The sequence below is a fragment of the Hemiscyllium ocellatum genome, chromosome 25 (genome assembly GCF_020745735.1).
Source record: "Hemiscyllium ocellatum isolate sHemOce1 chromosome 25, sHemOce1.pat.X.cur, whole genome shotgun sequence".
NCBI classification, from domain to species: domain Eukaryota; kingdom Metazoa; phylum Chordata; class Chondrichthyes; order Orectolobiformes; family Hemiscylliidae; genus Hemiscyllium; species Hemiscyllium ocellatum.
In genome coordinates, this window is record NC_083425.1 from 4,553,791 (window position 1) to 4,579,404 (window position 25,614).

Here is a 25,614-nt window from a genome sequence, read left to right on the forward strand (position 1 = left end):
GTGCACTCTGTCCCGGTCAGTGCGCTGTGTCCCAGTCAGTGCGTTCCGACCCGGACAGTGCGCTACGTCCCGGTCAGTGTGTTCCGTCCCGGTTAGTGCGTTCCATCCCGGTCAGTGCGCTGTCTCCCGGTCAGTGCGTTCCATCCCGGTCAGTGCGCTCCGACCCAGTCAGTGCGCTGTGTCCCTGTCAGTGCACTATGTCCCCGTTAGTGCGTTCCGTCCCTGTCAGTGCACTGTGTCCCGGTCAGTGCGTTCCGTCCCTGTCAGTGCGCTGTGTCCCGGTCAGTGCACTGTGTCCCGGTCAGTGCACTGTGTCCCTGTTAGTGCGTTCCCTCCCTGTCAGTGCGCTGTGTCCCTGTCAGTGCGCTCCGTCCCTGTCAGTGCGCTGTGTCCCTGTCAGTGCGCTGTGTCCCGGTCAGTGCACTGTGTCCCTGTTAGTGCGTTCCCTCCCTGTCAGTGCGCTGTGTCCCAGTCAGTGCGCTGTGTCCCAGTCAGTGCGTTCCGACCCGGACAGTGCGCTACGTCCCGGTCAGTGTGTTCCGTCCCGGTTAGTGCGTTCCATCCCGGTCAGTGCATTCCATCCCGGTCAGTGCGCTCCGACCCAGTCAGTGCGCTGTGTCCCTGTCAGTGCACTGTGTCCCCGTTAGTGCGTTCCGTCCCTGTCAGTGCACTGTGTCCCGGTCAGTGCGTTCCGTCCCTGTCAGTGCGCTGTGTCCCGGTCAGTGCGCTGTGTCCCTGTCAGTGCGCTGTGTCCCTGTTAGTGCGTTCCCTCCCTGTCAGTGCGCTGTGTCCCAGTCAGTGCGTTCCCTCCCTGTCAGTGCGCTGTGTCCCAGTCAGTGCACTCCGTCCCTGTCAGTGCGCTGTGTCCCGGTCAGTGCGTTGTCCCTGTCAGTGCGCTGTGTCCCTGTCAGTGCGCTCCGTCCCGGTCAGTGCACTGTGTCCCTCTCAGTGCACTGTGTCCCTCTCAGTGCGCTGTGTCCCGGTCAGTGCGTTGTCCCTGTCAGTGCGCTGTGTCCCCGTTAGTGCGTTCCGTCCCTGTCAGTGCACTGTGTCCCGGTCAGTGCGTTCCGTCCCGGTCAGTGCGCTGTGTCCCGGTCAGTGCGCTGTGTCCCTGTCAGTGCGCTGTGTCCCTGTCAGCGCGCTCCGTCCCTGTCAGTGCGCTCTGTCCCGGTCAGTGCGCTGTGTCCCAGTCAGTGCGTTCCGACCCGGACAGTGCGCTACGTCCCGGTCAGTGCGTTCCGTCCCTGTCAGTGGGTTCCGTCCCAGTCAGTGCGCTCCGTCCCGGACAGTGCGCTATGTCCCGGTCAGTGCGCTGTGTCCCTGTCAGTGCGCTGTCCCGGTCAGTGCGCTCCGTCCCTGTCAGTGCGCTGTCCCGGTCAGTGCACTGTCTCCCTGTTAGTGCGTTCCGTCCCTGTCAGTGCACTGTGTCCCGGTCAGTGCACTGTGTCCCGGTCAGTATGCTGTGTCCCTGTCAGTGCGTTCCGTCCCTGTCAGTGCGCCCCGTCCCTGTCAGCGCGTGTGTCCCTGTCAGTGCGCTGTGTTCCAGTCAGTATGCTGTGTCCCTGTCAGTGTGCTCCGTCCCTGTCAGTGCACTGTGTCCCGGTCAGTGCGTTCCGTCCCGGTCAGTGCGCTGTGTCCCGGTCAGTGCGCTGTGTCCCTGTCAGTGCGCTGTGTCCCTGTCAGTGCGCTCCGTCCCTGTCAGTGCGCTCTGTCCCGGTCAGTGCGCTGTGTCCCAGTCAGTGCGTTCCGACCCGGACAGTGCGCTACGTCCCGGTCAGTGCGTTCCGTCCCTGTCAGTGGGTTCCGTCCCAGTCAGTGCGCTCCGTCCCGGACAGTGCGCTATGTCCCGGTCAGTGCGCTGTGTCCCTGTCAGTGCGCTGTCCCGGTCAGTGCGCTCCGTCCCTGTCAGTGCGCTGTCCCGGTCAGTGCACTGTCTCCCTGTTAGTGCGTTCCGTCCCTGTCAGTGCACTGTGTCCCGGTCAGTGCACTGTGTCCCGGTCAGTATGCTGTGTCCCTGTCAGTGTGCTCCGTCCCTGTCAGTGCGCTCCGTCCCGGTCAGTGCGTTCCGTCCCGGACAGTGCGCTATGTCCCGGTCAGTGCATTCCGTCCCTGTCAGTGGGTTCCGTCCCGGTCAGTGCGCTCCATCCCGGACAGTGCACTATGTCCCGGTCAGTGTGTTCCGTCCCGGTTAGTGCGTTCCATCCCGGTCAGTGCGCTGTGTCCCGGTCAGTGCGTTCCATCCCGGTCAGTGCGCTGTATCCCGGTCAGTGCGTTCCATCCCGGTCAGTGCGCTCCGACCCAGTCAGTGCGCTGTGTCCCTGTCAGTGCACTGTGTCCCCGTTAGTGCGTTCCGTCCCTGTCAGTGCACTGTGTCCCGGTCAGTGCGTTCCGTCCCTGTCAGTGCGCTGTGTCTAGGTCAGTGCGCTGTGTCCCGGTCAGTGCGCTGTGTCTAGGTCAGTGCGCTGTGTCCCGGTCAGTGCGCTGTGTCCCTGTCAGTGCGCTGTGTCCCGGTCAGTGCACTGTGTCCCTGTCAGTGCGTTCCCTCCCTGTCAGTGCGCTGTGTCCCTGTCAGTGCGCTCCGTCCCGGTTAGTGCGTTCCATCCCGGTCAGTGCGCTGTGTCCCGGTCAGTGCGTTGTGTCCCTGTCAGTGCGCTCCGTCCCGGTCAGTGCACTGTGTCCCTCTCAGTGCGCTGTGTCCCCGTTAGTGCGTTCCGTCCCTGTCAGTGCACTGTGTCCCGGTCAGTGCGTTCCGTCCCTGTCAGTGCGCTGTGTCCCGGTCAGTGCGCTGTGTCCCTGTCAGTGCACTGTGTCCCGGTCAGTGCACTGTGTCCCTGTTAGTGCGTTCCGTCCCAGTCAGTGGGCTGTGTTCCTGTCAGTGCGCTCCGTCCCTGTCAGTGCGCTGTGTCCCAGTCAGTGCGCTCCGTCCCTGTCAGTGCGCTCTGTCCCGGTCAGTGCACTGTGTCCCTGTTAGTGCGTTCCGTCCCAGTCAGTGGGCTGTGTTCCTGTCAGTGCGCTCCGTCCCTGTCAGTGCGCTCTGTCCCGGTCAGTGCGCTGTGTCCCAGTCAGTGCGTTCCGACCCGGACAGTGCGCTACGTCCCGGTCAGTGCGTTCCGTCCCGGTTAATGCGTTCCATCCCGGTCAGTGCGCTGTGTCCCTGTCAGTGCGCTGTGTCCCTGTCAGTGGGCTGTGTCCCTGTCAGTGCGCTCCGTCCCTGTCAGTGCACTCTGTCCCGGTCAGTGCGCTGTGTCCCAGTCAGTGCGTTCCGACCCGGACAGTGCGCTACGTCCCGGTCAGTGTGTTCCGTCCCGGTTAGTGCGTTCCATCCCGGTCAGTGCGCTGTCTCCCGGTCAGTGCGTTCCATCCCGGTCAGTGCGCTCCGACCCAGTCAGTGCGCTGTGTCCCTGTCAGTGCACTGTGTCCCCGTTAGTGCGTTCCGTCCCTGTCAGTGCACTCTGTCCCGGTCAGTGCGCTGTGTCCCAGTCAGTGCGTTCCGACCCGGACAGTGCGCTACGTCCCGGTCAGTGTGTTCCATCCCGGTTAGTGCGTTCCATCCCGGTCAGTGCGCTGTCTCCCGGTCAGTGCGTTCCATCCCGGTCAGTGCGCTCCGACCCAGTCAGTGCGCTGTGTCCCTGTCAGTGCACTGTGTCCCCGTTAGTGCGTTCCGTCCCTGTCAGTGCACTGTGTCCCGGTCAGTGCGTTCCGTCCCTGTCAGTGCGCTGTGTCCCGGTCAGTGCACTGTGTCCCGGTCAGTGCACTGTGTCCCTGTTAGTGCGTTCCCTCCCTGTCAGTGCGCTGTGTCCCTGTCAGTGCGCTGTGTCCCGGTCAGTGCTCTGTGTCCCGGTCAGTGCGCTGTGTCCCTGTTAGTGCGTTCCCTCCCTGTCAGTGCGCTGTGTCCCTGTCAGTGCGCTCCGTCCCTGTCAGTGCGTTCCGTCCCTGTCAGTGCGCTGTGTCCCGGTCAGTGCGCTGTGTCCCGGTCAGTGCACTGTGTCCCTGTTAGTGCGTTCCCTCCCTGTCAGTGCGCTGTGTCCCAGTCAGTGCGCTGTGTCCCAGTCAGTGCGTTCCGACCCGGACAGTGCGCTACGTCCCGGTCAGTGTGTTCCGTCCCGGTTAGTGCGTTCCATCCCGGTCAGTGCATTCCATCCCGGTCAGTGCGCTCCGACCCAGTCAGTGCGCTGTGTCCCTGTCAGTGCACTGTGTCCCCGTTAGTGCGTTCCGTCCCTGTCAGTGCACTGTGTCCCGGTCAGTGCGTTCCGTCCCTGTCAGTGCGCTGTGTCCCGGTCAGTGCGCTGTGTCCCTGTCAGTGCGCTGTGTCCCTGTTAGTGCGTTCCCTCCCTGTCAGTGCGCTGTGTCCCAGTCAGTGCGTTCCCTCCCTGTCAGTGCGCTGTGTCCCAGTCAGTGCACTCCGTCCCTGTCAGTGCGCTGTGTCCCGGTCAGTGCGTTGTCCCTGTCAGTGCGCTGTGTCCCTGTCAGTGCGCTCCGTCCCGGTCAGTGCACTGTGTCCCGGTCAGTGCGTTGTCCCTGTCAGTGCGCTGTGTCCCCGTTAGTGCGTTCCGTCCCTGTCAGTGCACTGTGTCCCGGTCAGTGCGTTCCGTCCCGGTCAGTGCGCTGTGTCCCGGTCAGTGCGCTGTGTCCCTGTCAGTGCGCCCCGTCCCTGTCAGCGCGTGTGTCCCTGTCAGTGCGCTGTGTTCCAGTCAGTGTGCTGTGTCCCTGTCAGTGTGCTCCGTCCCTGTCAGTGCACTCCGTCCCGGTCAGTGCGCTCCGTCCCGGACAGTGCGCTATGTCCCGGTCAGTGCATTCCGTCCCGGTCAGTGCGCTCCGTCCCGGACAGTGCGCTATGTCCCGGTCAGTGCGTTCCGTCCCGGTCAGTGCGCTCCGACCCAGTCAGTGCGCTGCGTCCCTGTCAGTGCACTCCGTCCCTATCAGTGCGCTGTGTCCCAGTCAGTGCACTGTGTCCCTGTCAGTGCGTTCTGTCCCGGTCAGTGCGCTCCGTCCCAGTCAGTGCGCTCCGTCCCAGTCAGTGCGCTGTGTCCCTGTCAGTGCGTTCCGTCCCGGTCAGTGCGCTCCGTCCCTGTCAGTGTGCTGTGTCCCTGTCAGTGCGTTCCGTCCCGGTCAGTGCGCTCCGTCCCTGTCAGTGCGCTGTGTCCCAGTCAGTGCGCTGTGTCCCGGTCAGTGCGCTGTGTCCCGGTCAGTGCGCTCCGTCCCTGTCAGTGCGCTGTATCCCGGTCAGTGCGCTGTGTCCCTGTCAGTGCGCTGTGTCCCAGTCAGTGCGCTCCGTCCCTGTCAGTGTGCTGTATCCCGGTCAGTGCGCTGTGTCCCTGTCAGTGCACTCAGGCCCGGTCAGTGCGCTGCGTCCCTGTCAGTGCACTCTGTCCCAGTCAGTGCGCTGTGTCCCAGTCAGTGCGCAGTGTCCCGGTCAGTGCACTCAGGCCCGGTCAGTGCGCTGCGTTCCTGTCAGTGCACTCTGTCCCAGTCAGTGCGCTGTGTCCCAGTCAGTGCGCTGTGTCCCGGTCAGTGTGCTCCATTCCAGTCTGTGCGCTGTGTCCCTGTCAGTACGCTTTGTCCCAGTCAGTGCGCTGTGTCCAGGTCAGTGCGCAGTGTCCCTGTCAGTGCGCTCCGTCCCTGTCAGTGCGCTCCGTCCCTGTCAGTGTGCTCCGGCCCGGTCAGTGCGCTGTGTTCCTGTCAGTGCGCTGTGTCCCTGTCAGTGTGTTACAGTGTGTACTGGTCAGTGTAAGACAGTGTGTCCCGGTCAGTGTGTTACAGTGTGTCCCGGTCAGTGTGTTACAGTGCGTACCGGTCAGTGTATTACAGTGCGTCCCAGTCAGTGTGTCACAGTGCGTACCGGTCAGTGTGTTACAGTGCGTACCGGTCAGTGTGGTACAGTGTGTATCGGTCAGTGTGTTACAGTGCATCCCAGTCAGTGTGTTACAGTGCGTACCGGTCAGTGTGGTACAGTGTGTACCGGTCAGTGTGTTACAGTGTGTCCCAGTCAGTGTGTTACTGTGTGTCCCGGTCAGTGTGTTACAGTGCGTACCGGTCAGTGTGTTACAGTGCGTACCAGTAAGTGTGTTACAGTGCGTACTGGTCAGTATGAGACAGTGTGTACCGGTCAGTGTGAGAAAGTGCATCCAGGTAAGTGTGTTACTGTGTGTCCCGGCCAGTGTATTACAGTGCATTTCGGTCCGTGTGTTACAGTGCGTACTGGTCAGTATGTGACCGTGTGTACCGGTCAGTGTGAGAAAGTGCATTCTGGTAAGTGTGTTACTGTGTGTCCGGGTCAGTGTGGTACAGTGCGTACCAGTCAATGTGAAACTGTGTGTACATGTCAGTGTGTTACAGTGTGTCCGTGTCAGTGCGCTGTGTTCCTGTCAGTGCGCTGTGTTCCAGTCAGTGCCCTCGTCCCTGTCAGTGCGCTCCGTCCCGTTCAGTGTGTTACTGTGTGTCCCGGTCAGTGTATTACAGTGCTTAACGGTCAGTGTGTTACAGTGCGTACCGGTCAGTGTGGTACAGTGCGTACCGGTCAGTGTGTTACAGTGCGTCCCGGTCAGTGTGTTACAGTGCGTCCCAGTCAGTGTGTTACAGTGCGTACCGGTCAGTGTGTTACAGAGCGTCCCAGTCAGTGTGTTACAGTGTGTCCCAGTCAGTGTGTTACTGTGTGTCCCAGTCAGTGTGTTACTGTGTGTCCCGGTCAGTGTGTTACAGTGCGTACCGGTCAGTGTGTTACAGTGCGTACCAGTAAGTGTGTTACAGTGCGTACTGGTCAGTATGAGACAGTGTGTATTGGTCAGTGTGTTACAGTGCGTATCGGTCAGTATGAGACAGTGTGTACTGGTCAGTGTGTTACAGTGCGTACTGGTCAGTATGAGACAGTGTGTACTGGTCAGTGTGTTACAGTGCGTACCAGTAAGTGTGTTACAGTGCGTACCGGTCAGTGTGGTACTGTGCATACCGGTCAATGTGAAACAGTGTGTACCGTTCTGTGTGAGACAGTGAGTACATGTCAGTGTGTTACAGTGTGTCCCGGTCAGTGTGTTACAGTGTGTCCCTGTCGGTGCGCTGTGTTCCTGTCAGTGCGCTGTGTTCCAGTCAGTGCGCTCCGTCCCGTTCAGTGTGTTACAGTGCGTACTGGTCAGTGTGAGACAGTGTGTACATGTCAGTGTGTTACAGTGTGTCCCGGTCAATGTGTTACAGTGTGTTCCTGTCAGTGCGCTGTGTTCCTGTCAGTGCGCTGTGTTCCAGTCAGTGCGCTCCGTCCCGGTCAGTGTGAAACTGTGTGTACCGTTCTGTGTGAGACAGTGTGTACATGTCAGTGTGTTACAGTGTGTCCCAGTCAGTGTGTTACAGTGTATCCCGGTCAGTGTGTTACAGTGTGTCCCAGTCAGTGTGGTACAGTGCGTGCCAGTCAGTGTGGTACAGTGCGTACCGGTCAGTGTGTTACAGTGTGTCCCCGTCAGTGTGGTACAGTGCGTCCCCGTCAGTGTGGTACAGTGCGTACCAGTCAGTGTGAAACTGTGTGTACCGTTCTGTGTGAGACAGTGAGTACATGTCAGTGTGTTACAGTGTGTCCCGGTAAGTGTGTTACAGTGTGTCCCTGTCAGTGCGCTGTGTTCCTGTCAGTGCACTGTGTTCCAGTCAGTGCGCTCCGTCCCTGTCAGTGCGCTCCATCCCGTTCAGTGTGTTACAGTGCGTAGCGGTCAGTGTGAGACAGTGTGTACATGTCAGTGTGTTACAGTGTGTACCGGTCAGTGTGAAACAGTGTGTACCGTTCTGTGTGAGACAGTGAGTACATGTCAGTGTGTTACAGCAGTGTGTCCCTGTCAGTGCACTGTGTTGCTGTCAGTGCGCTGTGTTCCAGTCAGTGCGCTCCGTCCCTGTCAGTGCGCTCTGTCCCGTTCAGTGTGTTACAGTGCGTATCGGTCAGTGTGAGACAGTGTGTACATGTCAGTGTGTTACAGTGTGTCCCGGTCAGTGTGGTACAGTGCATACTGGTCAGTGTGTTACAGTGCGTACCGGTCAGTGTGACAAAATGCGTCCCTGTCAGTGTGTTACAGTGTATACCGGTCAGTCTGGTACAGTGCGTTCAGGTCAATGTGAGACAGCGCGTTCCGGTCATTGTGAGACAGTGTGTACTGGTCAGTGTGAGAAAGTGCATCCCGTTAAGTGTGTTACTGTGTGTCCCAGTCAGTGTGTTACAGTGTGTACCGGTCAGTGTGTTACAGTGCGTACTGGTCAGTGTGTTACAGTGCGTACCGGTCAGTGTGGTACAGTGTGTACCGTTCTGTGTGAGACAGTGCGTATGTGTCAGTGTGTTACTGTGCGTACCGGTCAGTGTGTTACAGTGTGTCCCGGTAAGTGTGTTACAGTGTGTCCCTGTCAGTGCGCTGTGTCCCTGTCAGTGCGCTGTGTTCCTGTCAGTGCGCTGTGTCCCGGTCAGTGCGCTGTGTCCCTGTCAGTGCGCTGTGTCCCGGTCAGTGCGCTGTGTCCCTGTCAGTGCGCAGTGTTCCTGTCAGTGCGCTGTGTCCCTGTCAGTGCGCTGTGTCCCGGTCAGTGCTCTGTGTCCCTGTCAGTGCGCTCCGTCCCTGTCAGTGCGCTGTCCCGGTCAGTGCACTGTCTCCCTGTTAGTGCGTTCCGTCCCTGTCAGTGCACTGTGTCCCGGTCAGTGCACTGTGTCCCGGTCAGTATGCTGTGTCCCTGTCAGTGCGTTCCGTCCCTGTCAGTGCGCCCCGTCCCTGTCAGCGCGTGTGTCCCTGTCAGTGCGCTGTGTTCCAGTCAGTATGCTGCGTCCCTGTCAGTGTGCTCCGTCCCTGTCAGTGCGCTCCGTCCCGGTCAGTGCGTTCCGTCCCGGACAGTGCGCTATGTCCCGGTCAGTGCATTCCGTCCCTGTCAGTGGGTTCCGTCCCGGTCAGTGCGCTCCATCCCGGACAGTGCACTATGTCCCGGTCAGTGTGTTCCGTCCCGGTTAGTGCGTTCCATCCCGGTCAGTGCGCTGTGTCCCGGTCAGTGCGTTCCATCCCGGTCAGTGCGCTGTATCCCGGTCAGTGCGTTCCATCCCGGTCAGTGCGCTCCGACCCAGTCAGTGCGCTGTGTCCCTGTCAGTGCACTGTGTCCCCGTTAGTGCGTTCCGTCCCTGTCAGTGCACTGTGTCCCGGTCAGTGCGTTCCGTCCCTGTCAGTGCGCTGTGTCTAGGTCAGTGCGCTGTGTCCCGGTCAGTGCGCTGTGTCCCGGTCAGTGCGCTGTGTCTAGGTCAGTGCGCTGTGTCCCGGTCAGTGCGCTGTGTCCCTGTCAGTGCGCTGTGTCCCGGTCAGTGCACTGTGTCCCTGTCAGTGCGTTCCCTCCCTGTCAGTGCGCTGTGTCCCTGTCAGTGCGCTCCGTCCCGGTTAGTGCGTTCCATCCCGGTCAGTGCGCTGTGTCCCGGTCAGTGCGCTGTGTCCCTGTCAGTGCGCTCCGTCCCGGTCAGTGCACTGTGTCCCTCTCAGTGCGCTGTGTCCCCGTTAGTGCGTTCCGTCCCTGTCAGTGCACTGTGTCCCGGTCAGTGCGTTCCGTCCCTGTCAGTGCGCTGTGTCCCGGTCAGTGCGCTGTGTCCCTGTCAGTGCACTGTGTCCCGGTCAGTGCACTGTGTCCCTGTTAGTGCGTTCCGTCCCAGTCAGTGGGCTGTGTTCCTGTCAGTGCGCTCCGTCCCTGTCAGTGCGCTGTGTCCCAGTCAGTGCGCTCCGTCCCTGTCAGTGCGCTCTGTCCCGGTCAGTGCACTGTGTCCCTGTTAGTGCGTTCCGTCCCAGTCAGTGGGCTGTGTTCCTGTCAGTGCGCTCCGTCCCTGTCAGTGCACTCCGTCCCTGTCAGTGCGCTGTGTCCCAGTCAGTGCGCTCCGTCCCTGTCAGTGCGCTCCGTCCCTGTCAGTGCGCTCTGTCCCGGTCAGTGCGCTGTGTCCCAGTCAGTGCGTTCCGACCCGGACAGTGCGCTACGTTCCGGTCAGTGCGTTCCGTCCCGGTTAATGCGTTCCATCCCGGTCAGTGCGCTGTGTCCCTGTCAGTGCGCTGTGTCCCTGTCAGTGGGCTGTGTCCCTGTCAGTGCGCTCCGTCCCTGTCAGTGCACTCTGTCCCGGTCAGTGCGCTGTGTCCCAGTCAGTGCGTTCCGACCCGGACAGTGCGCTACGTCCCGGTCAGTGTGTTCCGTCCCGGTTAGTGCGTTCCATCCCGGTCAGTGCGCTGTCTCCCGGTCAGTGCGTTCCTTCCCGGTCAGTGCGCTCCGACCCAGTCAGTGCGCTGTGTCCCTGTCAGTGCACTGTGTCCCCGTTAGTGCGTTCCGTCCCTGTCAGTGCACTCTGTCCCGGTCAGTGCGCTGTGTCCCAGTCAGTGCGTTCCGACCCGGACAGTGCGCTACGTCCCGGTCAGTGTGTTCCGTCCCGGTTAGTGCGTTCCATCCCGGTCAGTGCGCTGTCTCCCGGTCAGTGCGTTCCATCCCGGTCAGTGCGCTCCGACCCAGTCAGTGCGCTGTGTCCCTGTCAGTGCACTATGTCCCCGTTAGTGCGTTCCGTCCCTGTCAGTGCACTGTGTCCCGGTCAGTGCGTTCCGTCCCTGTCAGTGCGCTGTGTCCCGGTCAGTGCACTGTGTCCCGGTCAGTGCACTGTGTCCCTGTTAGTGCGTTCCCTCCCTGTCAGTGCGCTGTGTCCCTGTCAGTGCGCTCCGTCCCTGTCAGTGCGCTGTGTCCCTGTCAGTGCGCTGTGTCCCGGTCAGTGCACTGTGTCCCTGTTAGTGCGTTCCCTCCCTGTCAGTGCGCTGTGTCCCAGTCAGTGCGCTGTGTCCCAGTCAGTGCGTTCCGACCCGGACAGTGCGCTACGTCCCGGTCAGTGTGTTCCGTCCCGGTTAGTGCGTTCCATCCCGGTCAGTGCATTCCATCCCGGTCAGTGCGCTCCGACCCAGTCAGTGCGCTGTGTCCCTGTCAGTGCACTGTGTCCCCGTTAGTGCGTTCCGTCCCTGTCAGTGCACTGTGTCCCGGTCAGTGCGTTCCGTCCCTGTCAGTGCGCTGTGTCCCGGTCAGTGCGCTGTGTCCCGGTCAGTGCGCTGTGTCCCTGTTAGTGCGTTCCCTCCCTGTCAGTGCGCTGTGTCCCAGTCAGTGCGTTCCCTCCCTGTCAGTGCGCTGTGTCCCAGTCAGTGCACTCCGTCCCTGTCAGTGCGCTGTGTCCCGGTCAGTGCGTTGTCCCTGTCAGTGCGCTGTGTCCCTGTCAGTGCGCTCCGTCCCGGTCAGTGCACTGTGTCCCTCTCAGTGCACTGTGTCCCTCTCAGTGCGCTGTGTCCCGGTCAGTGCGTTGTCCCTGTCAGTGCGCTGTGTCCCCGTTAGTGCGTTCCGTCCCTGTCAGTGCACTGTGTCCCGGTCAGTGCGTTCCGTCCCGGTCAGTGCGCTGTGTCCCGGTCAGTGCGCTGTGTCCCTGTCAGTGCGCCGTGTCCCTGTCAGCGCGCTCCGTCCCTGTCAGTGCGCTCTGTCCCGGTCAGTGCGCTGTGTCCCAGTCAGTGCGTTCCGACCCGGACAGTGCGCTACGTCCCGGTCAGTGCGTTCCGTCCCTGTCAGTGGGTTCCGTCCCAGTCAGTGCGCTCCGTCCCGGACAGTGCGCTATGTCCCGGTCAGTGCGCTGTGTCCCTGTCAGTGCGCTGTCCCGGTCAGTGCGCTCCGTCCCTGTCAGTGCGCTGTCCCGGTCAGTGCACTGTCTCCCTGTTAGTGCGTTCCGTCCCTGTCAGTGCACTGTGTCCCGGTCAGTGCACTGTGTCCCGGTCAGTATGCTGTGTCCCTGTCAGTGCGTTCCGTCCCTGTCAGTGCGCCCCGTCCCTGTCAGCGCGTGTGTCCCTGTCAGTGCGCTGTGTTCCAGTCAGTATGCTGTGTCCCTGTCAGTGTGCTCCGTCCCTGTCAGTGCACTGTGTCCCGGTCAGTGCGTTCCGTCCCGGTCAGTGCGCTGTGTCCCGGTCAGTGCGCTGTGTCCCTGTCAGTGCGCTGTGTCCCTGTCAGTGCGCTCCGTCCCTGTCAGTGCGCTCTGTCCCGGTCAGTGCGCTGTGTCCCAGTCAGTGCGTTCCGACCCGGACAGTGCGCTACGTCCCGGTCAGTGCGTTCCGTCCCTGTCAGTGGGTTCCGTCCCAGTCAGTGCGCTCCGTCCCGGACAGTGCGCTATGTCCCGGTCAGTGCGCTGTGTCCCTGTCAGTGCGCTGTCCCGGTCAGTGCGCTCCGTCCCTGTCAGTGCGCTGTCCCGGTCAGTGCACTGTCTCCCTGTTAGTGCGTTCCGTCCCTGTCAGTGCACTGTGTCCCGGTCAGTGCACTGTGTCCCGGTCAGTATGCTGTGTCCCTGTCAGTGTGCTCCGTCCCTGTCAGTGCGCTCCGTCCCGGTCAGTGCGTTCCGTCCCGGACAGTGCGCTATGTCCCGGTCAGTGCATTCCGTCCCTGTCAGTGGGTTCCGTCCCGGTCAGTGCGCTCCATCCCGGACAGTGCACTATGTCCCGGTCAGTGTGTTCCGTCCCGGTTAGTGCGTTCCATCCCGGTCAGTGCGCTGTGTCCCGGTCAGTGCGTTCCATCCCGGTCAGTGCGCTGTATCCCGGTCAGTGCGTTCCATCCCGGTCAGTGCGCTCCGACCCAGTCAGTGCGCTGTGTCCCTGTCAGTGCACTGTGTCCCCGTTAGTGCGTTCCGTCCCTGTCAGTGCACTGTGTCCCGGTCAGTGCGTTCCGTCCCTGTCAGTGCGCTGTGTCTAGGTCAGTGCGCTGTGTCCCGGTCAGTGCGCTGTGTCTAGGTCAGTGCGCTGTGTCCCGGTCAGTGCGCTGTGTCCCTGTCAGTGCGCTGTGTCCCGGTCAGTGCACTGTGTCCCTGTCAGTGCGTTCCCTCCCTGTCAGTGCGCTGTGTCCCTGTCAGTGCGCTCCGTCCCGGTTAGTGCGTTCCATCCCGGTCAGTGCGCTGTGTCCCGGTCAGTGCGTTGTGTCCCTGTCAGTGCGCTCCGTCCCGGTCAGTGCACTGTGTCCCTCTCAGTGCGCTGTGTCCCCGTTAGTGCGTTCCGTCCCTGTCAGTGCACTGTGTCCCGGTCAGTGCGTTCCGTCCCTGTCAGTGCGCTGTGTCCCGGTCAGTGCGCTGTGTCCCTGTCAGTGCACTGTGTCCCGGTCAGTGCACTGTGTCCCTGTTAGTGCGTTCCGTCCCAGTCAGTGGGCTGTGTTCCTGTCAGTGCGCTCCGTCCCTGTCAGTGCGCTGTGTCCCAGTCAGTGCGCTCCGTCCCTGTCAGTGCGCTCTGTCCCGGTCAGTGCACTGTGTCCCTGTTAGTGCGTTCCGTCCCAGTCAGTGGGCTGTGTTCCTGTCAGTGCGCTCCGTCCCTGTCAGTGCGCTCTGTCCCGGTCAGTGCGCTGTGTCCCAGTCAGTGCGTTCCGACCCGGACAGTGCGCTACGTCCCGGTCAGTGCGTTCCGTCCCGGTTAATGCGTTCCATCCCGGTCAGTGCGCTGTGTCCCTGTCAGTGCGCTGTGTCCCTGTCAGTGGGCTGTGTCCCTGTCAGTGCGCTCCGTCCCTGTCAGTGCACTCTGTCCCGGTCAGTGCGCTGTGTCCCAGTCAGTGCGTTCCGACCCGGACAGTGCGCTACGTCCCGGTCAGTGCGTTCCATCCCGGTCAGTGCGCTCCGACCCAGTCAGTGCGCTGTGTCCCTGTCAGTGCACTGTGTCCCCGTTAGTGCGTTCCGTCCCTGTCAGTGCACTGTGTCCCGGTCAGTGCGTTCCGTCCCTGTCAGTGCGCTGTGTCTAGGTCAGTGCGCTGTGTCCCGGTCAGTGCGCTGTGTCTAGGTCAGTGCGCTGTGTCCCGGTCAGTGCGCTGTGTCCCTGTCAGTGCGCTGTGTCCCGGTCAGTGCACTGTGTCCCTGTCAGTGCGTTCCCTCCCTGTCAGTGCGCTGTGTCCCTGTCAGTGCGCTCCGTCCCGGTTAGTGCGTTCCATCCCGGTCAGTGCGCTGTGTCCCGGTCAGTGCGTTGTGTCCCTGTCAGTGCGCTCCGTCCCGGTCAGTGCACTGTGTCCCTCTCAGTGCGCTGTGTCCCCGTTAGTGCGTTCCGTCCCTGTCAGTGCACTGTGTCCCGGTCAGTGCGTTCCGTCCCTGTCAGTGCGCTGTGTCCCGGTCAGTGCGCTGTGTCCCTGTCAGTGCACTGTGTCCCGGTCAGTGCACTGTGTCCCTGTTAGTGCGTTCCGTCCCAGTCAGTGGGCTGTGTTCCTGTCAGTGCGCTCCGTCCCTGTCAGTGCGCTGTGTCCCAGTCAGTGCGCTCCGTCCCTGTCAGTGCGCTCTGTCCCGGTCAGTGCACTGTGTCCCTGTTAGTGCGTTCCGTCCCAGTCAGTGGGCTGTGTTCCTGTCAGTGCGCTCCGTCCCTGTCAGTGCGCTCTGTCCCGGTCAGTGCGCTGTGTCCCAGTCAGTGCGTTCCGACCCGGACAGTGCGCTACGTCCCGGTCAGTGCGTTCCGTCCCGGTTAATGCGTTCCATCCCGGTCAGTGCGCTGTGTCCCTGTCAGTGCGCTGTGTCCCTGTCAGTGGGCTGTGTCCCTGTCAGTGCGCTCCGTCCCTGTCAGTGCACTCTGTCCCGGTCAGTGCGCTGTGTCCCAGTCAGTGCGTTCCGACCCGGACAGTGCGCTACGTCCCGGTCAGTGTGTTCCGTCCCGGTTAGTGCGTTCCATCCCGGTCAGTGCGCTGTCTCCCGGTCAGTGCGTTCCATCCCGGTCAGTGCGCTCCGACCCAGTCAGTGCGCTGTGTCCCTGTCAGTGCACTGTGTCCCCGTTAGTGCGTTCCGTCCCTGTCAGTGCACTCTGTCCCGGTCAGTGCGCTGTGTCCCAGTCAGTGCGTTCCGACCCGGACAGTGCGCTACGTCCCGGTCAGTGTGTTCCGTCCCGGTTAGTGCGTTCCATCCCGGTCAGTGCGCTGTCTCCCGGTCAGTGCGTTCCATCCCGGTCAGTGCGCTCCGACCCAGTCAGTGCGCTGTGTCCCTGTCAGTGCACTGTGTCCCCGTTAGTGCGTTCCGTCCCTGTCAGTGCACTGTGTCCCGGTCAGTGCGTTCCGTCCCTGTCAGTGCGCTGTGTCCCGGTCAGTGCACTGTGTCCCGGTCAGTGCACTGTGTCCCTGTTAGTGCGTTCCCTCCCTGTCAGTGCGCTGTGTCCCTGTCAGTGCGCTGTGTCCCTGTCAGTGCGCTGTGTCCCGGTCAGTGCTCTGTGTCCCGGTCAGTGCACTGTGTCCCTGTTAGTGCGTTCCCTCCCTGTCAGTGCGCTCCGTCCCTGTCAGTGCGCTCCGTCCCTGTCAGTGCGTTCCGTCCCTGTCAGTGCGCTGTGTCCCGGTCAGTGCGCTGTGTCCCGGTCAGTGCACTGTGTCCCTGTTAGTGCGTTCCCTCCCTGTCAGTGCGCTGTGTCCCAGTCAGTGCGCTGTGTCCCAGTCAGTGCGTTCCGACCCGGACAGTGCGCTACGTCCCGGTCAGTGTGTTCCGTCCCGGTTAGTGCGTTCCATCCCGGTCAGTGCATTCCATCCCGGTCAGTGCGCTCCGACCCAGTCAGTGCGCTGTGTCCCTGTCAGTGCACTGTGTCCCCGTTAGTGCGTTCCGTCCCTGTCAGTGCACTGTGTCCCGGTCAGTGCGTTCCGTCCCTGTCAGTGCGCTGTGTCCCGGTCAGTGCGCTGTGTCCCTGTCAGTGCGCTGTGTCCCTGTTAGTGCGTTCCCTCCCTGTCAGTGCGCTGTGTCCCAGTCAGTGCGTTCCCTCCCTGTCAGTGCGCTGTGTCCCAGTCAGTGCACTCCGTCCCTGTCAGTGCGCTGTGTCCCGGTCAGTGCGTTGTCCCTGTCAGTGCGCTGTGTCCCTGTCAGTGCGCTCCGTCCCGGTCAGTGCACTGTGTCCCTCTCAGTGCACTGTGTCCCTCTCAGTGCGCTGTGTCCCGGTCAGTGCGTTGTCCCTGTCAGTGCGCTGTGTCCCCGTTAGTGCGTTCCGTCCCTGTCAGTGCACTGTGTCCCGGTCAGTGCGTTCCGTCCCGGTCAGTGCGCTGTGTCCCGGTCAGTGCGCTGTGTCCCTGTCAGTGCGCCCCGTCCCTGTCAGCGCGTGTGTCCCTGTCAGTGCGCTGTGTTCCAGTCAGTGTGCTGTGTCCCTGTCAGTGTGCTCCGTCCCTGTCAGTGCACTCCGTCCCGGTCAGTGCGCTCCGTCCCGGACAGTGCGCTATGTCCCGGTCAGTGCATTCCGTCCCGGTCAGTGCGCTCCGTCCCGGACAGTGCGCTATGTCCCGGTCAGTGCGTTCCGTCCCGGTCAGTGCGCTCCGACCCAGTCAGTGCGCTGCGTCCCTGTCAGTGCACTCCGTCCCTATCAGTGCGCTGTGTCCCAGTCAGTGCACTGTGTCCCCGTTAGTGCGTTCCGTCCCTGTCAGTGCACTGTGTCCCGGTCAGTGCGTTCCGTCCCTGTCAGTGCGCTGTGTCTAGGTCAGTGCGCTGTGTCCCGGTCAGTGCGCTGTGTCTAGGTCAGTGCGCTGTGTCCCGGTCAGTGCGCTGTGTCCCTGTCAGTGCGCTGTGTCCCGGTCAGTGCACTGTGTCCCTGTCAGTGCGTTCCCTCCCTGTCAGTGCGCTGTGTCCCTGTCAGTGCGCTCCGTCCCGGTTAGTGCGTTCCATCCCGGTCAGTGCGCTGTGTCCCGGTCAGTGCGTTGTGTCCCTGTCAGTGCGCTCCGTCCCGGTCAGTGCACTGTGTCCCTCTCAGTGCGCTGTGTCCCCGTTAGTGCGTTCCGTCCCTGTCAGTGCACTGTGTCCCGGTCAGTGCGTTCCGTCCCTGTCAGTGCGCTGTGTCCCGGTCAGTGCGCTGTGTCCCTGTCAGTGCGCTGTGTCCCGGTCAGTGCTCTGTGTCCCGGTCAGTGCACTGTGTCCCTGTTAGTGCGTTCCCTCCCTGTCAGTGCGCTGTGTCCCTGTCAGTGCGCTCCGTCCCTGTCAGTGCGTTCCGTCCCTGTCAGTGCGCTGTGTCCCGGTCAGTGCGCTGTGTCCCGGTCAGTGCACTGTGTCCCTGTTAGTGCGTTCCCTCCCTGTCAGTGCGCTGTGTCCCAGTCAGTGCGCTGTGTCCCAGTCAGTGCGTTCCGACCCGGACAGTGCGCTACGTCCCGGTCAGTGTGTTCCGTCCCGGTTAGTGCGTTCCATCCCGGTCAGTGCATTCCATCCCGGTCAGTGCGCTCCGACCCAGTCAGTGCGCTGTGTCCCTGTCAGTGCACTGTGTCCCCGTTAGTGCGTTCCGTCCCTGTCAGTGCACTGTGTCCCGGTCAGTGCGTTCCGTCCCTGTCAGTGCGCTGTGTCCCGGTCAGTGCGCTGTGTCCCTGTCAGTGCGCTGTGTCCCTGTTAGTGCGTTCCCTCCCTGTCAGTGCGCTGTGTCCCAGTCAGTGCGTTCCCTCCCTGTCAGTGCGCTGTGTCCCAGTCAGTGCACTCCGTCCCTGTCAGTGCGCTGTGTCCCGGTCAGTGCGTTGTCCCTGTCAGTGCGCTGTGTCCCTGTCAGTGCGCTCCGTCCCGGTCAGTGCACTGTGTCCCTCTCAGTGCACTGTGTCCCTCTCAGTGCGCTGTGTCCCGGTCAGTGCGTTGTCCCTGTCAGTGCGCTGTGTCCCCGTTAGTGCGTTCCGTCCCTGTCAGTGCACTGTGTCCCGGTCAGTGCGTTCCGTCCCGGTCAGTGCGCTGTGTCCCGGTCAGTGCGCTGTGTCCCTGTCAGTGCGCCCCGTCCCTGTCAGCGCGTGTGTCCCTGTCAGTGCGCTGTGTTCCAGTCAGTGTGCTGTGTCCCTGTCAGTGTGCTCCGTCCCTGTCAGTGCACTCCGTCCCGGTCAGTGCGCTCCGTCCCGGACAGTGCGCTATGTCCCGGTCAGTGCATTCCGTCCCGGTCAGTGCGCTCCGTCCCGGACAGTGCGCTATGTCCCGGTCAGTGCGTTCCGTCCCGGTCAGTGCGCTCCGACCCAGTCAGTGCGCTGCGTCCCTGTCAGTGCACTCCGTCCCTATCAGTGCGCTGTGTCCCAGTCAGTGCACTGTGTCCCTGTCAGTGCGTTCTGTCCCGGTCAGTGCGCTCCGTCCCAGTCAGTGCGCTGTGTCCCTGTCAGTGCGTTCCGTCCCGGTCAGTGCGCTCCGTCCCTGTCAGTGTGCTGTGTCCCTGTCAGTGCGTTCCGTCCCGGTCAGTGCGCTCCGTCCCTGTCAGTGCGCTGTGTCCCAGTCAGTGCGCTGTGTCCCGGTCAGTGCGCTCCGTCCCTGTCAGTGCGCTGTATCCCGGTCAGTGCGCTGTGTCCCTGTCAGTGCGCTGTGTCCCAGTCAGTGCGCTCCGTCCCTGTCAGTGTGCTGTATCCCGGTCAGTGCGCTGTGTCCCTGTCAGTGCACTCAGGCCCGGTCAGTGCGCTGCGTCCCTGTCAGTGCACTCTGTCCCAGTCAGTGCGCTGTGTCCCAGTCAGTGCGCAGTGTCCCGGTCAGTGCACTCAGGCCCGGTCAGTGCGCTGCGTTCCTGTCAGTGCACTCTGTCCCAGTCAGTGCGCTGTGTCCCAGTCAGTGCGCTGTGTCCCGGTCAGTGTGCTCCATTCCAGTCTGTGCGCTGTGTCCCTGTCAGTACGCTTTGTCCCAGTCAGTGCGCTGTGTCCAGGTCAGTGCGCAGTGTCCCTGTCAGTGCGCTCCGTCCCTGTCAGTGCGCTCCGTCCCTGTCAGTGTGCTCCGGCCCGGTCAGTGCGCTGTGTTCCTGTCAGTGCGCTGTGTCCCTGTCAGTGTGTTACAGTGTGTACTGGTCAGTGTAAGACAGTGTGTCCCGGTCAGTGTGTTACAGTGTGTCCCGGTCAGTGTGTTACAGTGCGTACCGGTCAGTGTATTACAGTGCGTCCCAGTCAGTGTGGTACAGTGTGTATCGGTCAGTGTGTTACAGTGCATCCCAGTCAGTGTGTTACAGTGCGTACCGGTCAGTGTGGTACAGTGTGTACCGGTCAGTGTGTTACAGTGTGTCCCAGTCAGTGTGTTACTGTGTGTCCCGGTCAGTGTGTTACAGTGCGTACCGGTCAGTGTGTTACAGTGCGTACCAGTAAGTGTGTTACAGTGCGTACTGGTCAGTATGAGACAGTGTGTACCGGTCAGTGTGAGAAAGTGCATCCAGGTAAGTGTGTTACTGTGTGTCCCGGCCAGTGTATTACAGTGCATTTCGGTCCGTGTGTTACAGTGCGTACTGGTCAGTATGAGACCGTGTGTACCGGTCAGTGTGAGAAAGTGCATTCTGGTAAGTGTGTTACTGTGTGTCCGGGTCAGTGTGGTACAGTGCGTACCAGTCAATGTGAAACTGTGTGTACATGTCAGTGTGTTACAGTGTGTCCGTGTCAGTGCGCTGTGTTCCTGTCAGTGCGCTGTGTTCCAGTCAGTGCCCTCGTCCCTGTCAGTGCGCTCCGTCCCGTTCAGTGTGTTACTGTGTGTCCCGGTCAGTGTATTACAGTGCTTAACGGTCAGTGTGTTACAGTGCGTACCGGTCAGTGTGGTACAGTGCGTACCGGTCAGTGTGTTACAGTGCGTCCCAGTCAGTGTGTTACAGTGCGTACCGGTCAGTGTGTTACAGAGCGTCCCAGTCAGTGTGTTACAGTGTGTCCCAGTCAGTGTGTTACTGTGTGTCCCAGTCAGTGTGTTACTGTGTGTCCCGGTCAGTGTGTTACAGTGCGTACCGGTCAGTGTGTTACAGTGCGTACCAGTAAGTGTGTTACAGTGCGTACTGGTCAGTATGAGACAGTGTGTATTGGTCAGTGTGTTACAGTGCGTATCGGTCAGTATGAGACAGTGTGTACTGGTCAGTGTGTTACAGTGCGTACTGGTCAGTATGAGACAGTGTGTACTGGTCAGTGTGTTACAGTGCGTACCAGTAAGTGTGTTACAGTGCGTACCGGTCAGTGTGGTACTGTGCATACCGGTCAATGTGAAACAGTGTGTACCGTTCTGTGTGAGACAGTGAGTACATGTCAGTGTGTTACAGTGTGTCCCGGTCAGTGTGTTACAGTGTGTCCCTGTCGGTGCGCTGTGTTCCTGTCAGTGCGCTGTGTTCCAGTCAGTGCGCTCCGTCCCGTTCAGTGTGTTACAGTGCGTACTGGTCAGTGTGAGACAGTGTGTACATGTCAGTGTGTTACAGTGTGTCCCGGTCAATGTGTTACAGTGTGTTCCTGTCAGTGCGCTGTGTTCCTGTCAGTGCGCTGTGTTCCAGTCAGTGCGCTCCGTCCCGGTCAGTGTGAAACTGTGTGTACCGTTCTGTGTGAGACAGTGTGTACATGTCAGTGTGTTACAGTGTGTCCCAGTCAGTGTGTTACAGTGTATCCCGGTCAGTGTGTTACAGTGTGTCCCAGTCAGTGTGGTACAGTGCGTGCCAGTCAGTGTGGTACAGTGCGTACCGGTCAGTGTGTTACAGTGTGTCCCCGTCAGTGTGGTACAGTGCGTCCCCGTCAGTGTGGTACAGTGCGTACCAGTCAGTGTGAAACTGTGTGTACCGTTCTGTGTGAGACAGTGAGTACATGTCAGTGTGTTACAGTGTGTCCCGGTAAGTGTGTTACAGTGTGTCCCTGTCAGTGCGCTGTGTTCCTGTCAGTGCACTGTGTTCCAGTCAGTGCGCTCCGTCCCTGTCAGTGCGCTCCATCCCGTTCAGTGTGTTACAGTGCGTAGCGGTCAGTGTGAGACAGTGTGTACATGTCAGTGTGTTACAGTGTGTACCGGTCAGTGTGAAACAGTGTGTACCGTTCTGTGTGAGACAGTGAGTACATGTCAGTGTGTTACAGCAGTGTGTCCCTGTCAGTGCACTGTGTTGCTGTCAGTGCGCTGTGTTCCAGTCAGTGCGCTCCGTCCCTGTCAGTGCGCTCTGTCCCGTTCAGTGTGTTACAGTGCGTATCGGTCAGTGTGAGACAGTGTGTACATGTCAGTGTGTTACAGTGTGTCCCGGTCAGTGTGGTACAGTGCATACTGGTCAGTGTGTTACAGTGCGTACCGGTCAGTGTGACAAAATGCGTCCCTGTCAGTGTGTTACAGTGTATACCGGTCAGTCTGGTACAGTGCGTTCAGGTCAATGTGAGACAGCGCGTTCCGGTCATTGTGAGACAGTGTGTACTGGTCAGTGTGAGAAAGTGCATCCCGTTAAGTGTGTTACTGTGTGTCCCAGTCAGTGTGTTACAGTGTGTACCGGTCAGTGTGTTACAGTGCGTACCGGTCAGTGTATTACAGTGCATACCAGTCAGTGTGGTACAGTGTGTACCGTTCTGTGTGAGACAGTGCGTATGTGTCAGTGTGTTACTGTGCGTACCGGTCAGTGTATTACAGTGTGTACTGGTCAGTGTGTTACAGTGCGTACCGGTCAGTGTGGTACAGTGTGTACCGTTCTGTGTGAGACAGTGCGTATGTGTCAGTGTGTAACTGTGCGTACCAGTCAGTGTGTTACAGTGTGTACCGGTCAGTGTGTTACAGTGCGTACCAGTCAGTGTGTTACTGTGCATACCAGTCAGTGTGTTACAGTGCGTACCGGTCAGTGTGTTACAGTGTGTACTGGTCAGTGTGTTACAGTGCGTTCCAGTCAAGTGTGGTACAGTGCGTACTGGTCAGTGTGAGACAGTGCATACTGGTCAGTATGGTACAGTGCGTACTGGTCAGTGTGGTACACTGTGTCCAGGTCAGTGTGTTACAGTGCGTACCGGTCAGTGTGGTACAGTGCGTACTGGTCAGTGTGTACCAGTCAGTGTGAGACAGTGTGTACTGGTCAGTGTGGTACAGTGCGTACCAGCCAGTATGAGACAGTGTGTACCAGTCAGGGTGTTACAGTGCGTACTGGTCAGTGTGTTACAGTGTGTACTGGTCAGTATGAGACAGTACATTCCAGTCAAGTGTGGTACAGTGCGTATTGGTCAGTGTGTTACAGTGTGTATCAGTCAGGGTGTTACAGTGCATACCGCCTAGTGTGTTGCACAGAATCCCGGTCAGTATGAGACAGTGTGTACCGGTCAGTGTGATATAGTGCGCACCGGTCAATGTGAGACAGTGCATACGGTCAGTGTGTTACAGTGTGTACCGGTCAGTGTGAGACAGTGCATACGGTCAGTGTGTTACAGTGTGTACCGGTCAGTGTGAGACAATGCATACCGGTCAGTGTGTTACAGTGCGAACTGGTCAGTGTGTTACAATGGTTACCGGTCAGTGTGTTACAGTGCGTATCAGTCAGGGTGTTACAGTGCGTACCAGTCAGTGTGAGACGGTGCGTACTGGTCAGTATGTTACAGTGCGTACTGGTCAGTGTGTTACAGTGCGTACCGGCCAATGTGGTACAGTGCATGTCGGTCAGTGTGTTACTGTGCGTGCTGGTCAGTGTGGTACAATGTGTACTGGTCAGTGTGAGACAGTGCGTACTGGTCACTATGAGACAGTGTGTGCTGGTCAGTGTGTTACAGTGCGTACCAGTCAGTATGAGACAGTGTGTACCGGTCAGTGTGTTACAGTGCGTACTGGTCAGTGTGTTACAGTGCGTACTGGTCAGTGTGGTACAGTGCGTTCCAGTCAGTATGAGACAGTGTGTACTGGTCATGGACCTGACCTGGTAGTCATGGAGGTCTTTGCGGAAGGCGGAAAGGAGTTGGGAGGGAAATATATTCTTGGTGGTGGGGTCCGTTTGGAGGTGGCGGAAATGTCGGCGGATGATTTGGTTTATGCGAAGGTTGGTAGGGTGGAAGGTGAGCACCAGGGGAATTCTGTCTTTGTTACAGTTGGAGGGATGGGGTCTGAGGGCGGAGGTGAGTTTGTAAAAAACTGCATTGGCGCTACCTCATGCTCCCCCAAGGAGGTTGAGCAATTCATTAACTTCACCAACACATTCCACCCCGACCTTAAATTTACCTGGACCATCTCTGACACCTCCCTCCCCTTCCTGGACCTCTCCATCTCCATTAATGATGACCGACTTGACACCAACATTTTTTACAAACCCACCGACTCCCACAGTACCTGGATTACACCTCTTCCCACCCTACCTCCTGCAAAAATGCCATCCCGTATTCTCAATTCCTCCCCCTCTGCCGTATCTGCTCCCAAGAGGATCAGTTCCAGCACAGAACACACCAGATGGCCTCCTTCTTTAGAGACTGCAATTTCCCTTCCCACGTGGTTAAAGATGCCCTCCAACGCATCTCGTCCACATCCCGCACCTCCGCCCTCAGACCCCACCCCTCCAACCGTAACAAGGACAGAATGTCCCTGGTGCTCACCTTCCACCCTACAAACCTTCGCATAAACCAAATCATCCGCCGACATTTCCGCCACCTCCAAAAAGACCCCACCACCAGGGATATATTTCCCTCCCCATCCCTTTCCGCCTTCCGCAAAGACCATTCCCTCCATGACTACCAGGTCAGGTCCATGCCCTCACAACCCACCCTCCCATCCTGGCACCTTCCCCTGCCACCGCAGGAACTGTAAAACCTGTGCCCACACCTCCTCCCTCACCTCCATCCAAGGCCCTAAAGGAGCCTTCCACATCCATCAAACTTTTATCTGGACATCCACTAATATCATTTATTGTATCCGTTGCTCCCGATGTGGTCTCCTCTACATTGGGGAGACTGGACGCCTCCTAGCAGAGCGCTTTAGGGAACATCTCCGGGACACCCGCACCAATCAATCACACCGCCCCATGGCCGAACATTTCAACTCCCCCCTCCCACTCTGCCGAGGACATGGAGGTCCTGGACCTCCTTCACCGCCGCTCCCTCACCACCAGACGCCTGGAGGAAGAACGCCTCATCTTCCGCCTTGGAACACTTCAACCCCAGGGCATCAATGTGGATTTCAACAGTTTCCTCATTTCCCCTTCCCCCACCTCACCCCAGTTCCAAACTTCCAGCTCAGCACTGTCCCCATGACTTGTCCGACCTGCCTAACTTCTTTTCCACCTATCCACTCCACCCTCCTCCCTGATCTATCACCTTCATCCCCTCCCCCACTCACCTATTGTACTCTATGCTACTCTCTCCCCACCCCCACCCTCCTCTCATTTATCTCTCCACCCTTCAGGCTCTCTGCCTTTATTCCTGATTAAGGGCTTTTGCCCGAAACGTCGATTTTCCTGCTCCTCGGATGCTGCCTGAACTGCTGTGCTCTTCCAGCACCACTCTAATCTAGACTCTGGTTTCCAGCATCTGCAGTCCTTGTTTTTTCCTACAATCTCCCATATCTCAATTCCGTTTGTAGCTTTTAATACTGAATTTGAGTGTGTAAATGAAGAATTGGATGCAAACAGTAACAATCAGAATCATACTGCAAGAGGTTTTGAATAAAATCAAAGTTTCCCTCATCTTTCCTACAGTGAACGTGACTCCAGCCTGGGCACAGAGCCCTACTGTCCGAGGAAGATCATTGTCCCTCAACCATAGCTTCCGCCTGAAAGTGGAGAAATTGGAGATGGTAAGTTCTTGACTCTCAGCCTGACTGGACATTCTGTCTGTTATACGTGAGCTGGCCCATTTCGTCGCATACCCCATAATTGTCTTCCCATAATCTTACAAATTAATCCTCTTTTGTTACATGTCTTTTGGCATCTTGAAATTCCCAGCGCAATCTGGGAGTGAGTCCCTGATCCTAAGTAACCTTCATTTGAAGATATCTCTCCTCTCGTTCCTTTTGCAGTGAATTTCAATCTCTGACCTGTAGTTACCACTTGAATGACCAGAGGAAATGTTTGATCCCTCCTTGCTGGATCATACGCCTTATAATTTTCATTACTTTGATCAATTCTCCCCTTACCTTGCTCTGGTCAAATGTGAGCCTCTTTGAACTGCTCACAGAACCTAAGGGTCTCATCTCTGGTACCATACTGGTGAGCCTTCAGTGCACATCTTATAGAACCCTAACATCCTTCCTGAAGTATAGTGTCCAGAATTGAAGACACTACTCCAGTGGAAACCTGTCTGATGACACGTGAAGGTGTTCCTCGTTTTTATAATCAGTGGTCCTGCTTATCTTATACACCTTTGTAACCACCATAAATATCTGAACAATTGATTTAAGGAGGTCTTGTGATGGAGTGCTAATGTCCCTACCTCTAGGCCAGAGATCCAGGTCAGGTTCCAGGTGTCACAGAGGTTTATCACAACGTACCCAAACAGATTGATCAAAGACACTTGACCACCAGGGCCTGTCCCTCTGACCCGATACAGCTGTCCCAACAGCAGCATTTAAATTGGACAGTGTCTCTATAGTGTATCTCTCAAGGAACATCACTTCATAAATCACAGCTGGTGCATGTATGAAGTGTTCAGATACATTGGATTTTGTGATTATGTTGTTTCTCTCTGGTTTAAAGCCTTTAAAATCTTGAGCGTTTTGTAGCACTCTCTTCAGCTGCTTCCAGTTAGGGAGATCATAGACTACATTCAGACGTAGAGAGGGAGACAGAGGCAGTTCTTCCTGCTTCATTGGTCTACCAGAAGGCTGTATACTGAGTGTTGTTCTGCCAGCTCATTGCCTTTGTTTCTACTGAATGTTTTTTGTTGTCAAGGGTAAGGAGCCAAAAGGTTCAAACATATTGATTTATTTAAACTTATTCCACAGTAAGTATTATCCACAGCATTAATAATAGGTCTTAATAACAGGGGTCCCAGCACTAATCCCTGTGGAACATAGGTCTCCAG

At 58.9% G+C, this 25,614-nt stretch overlaps 1 protein-coding gene across 2 annotated transcripts in view; it reads left to right on the top strand.

Annotated features, from left to right (window-relative positions):
- The window catches only part of stxbp4 (syntaxin binding protein 4), a 271,436-nt gene that overhangs the window by 125,411 nt on the left and 120,411 nt on the right, over positions 1–25,614 (top strand). For both annotated transcript variants that reach the window (XM_060844429.1, XM_060844430.1), the window contains one exon: positions 24,291–24,388. In XM_060844429.1, coding sequence (XP_060700412.1) covers positions 24,291–24,388 — 98 coding nt within the window. The remainder of the gene's footprint in view (positions 1–24,290; positions 24,389–25,614) is intronic.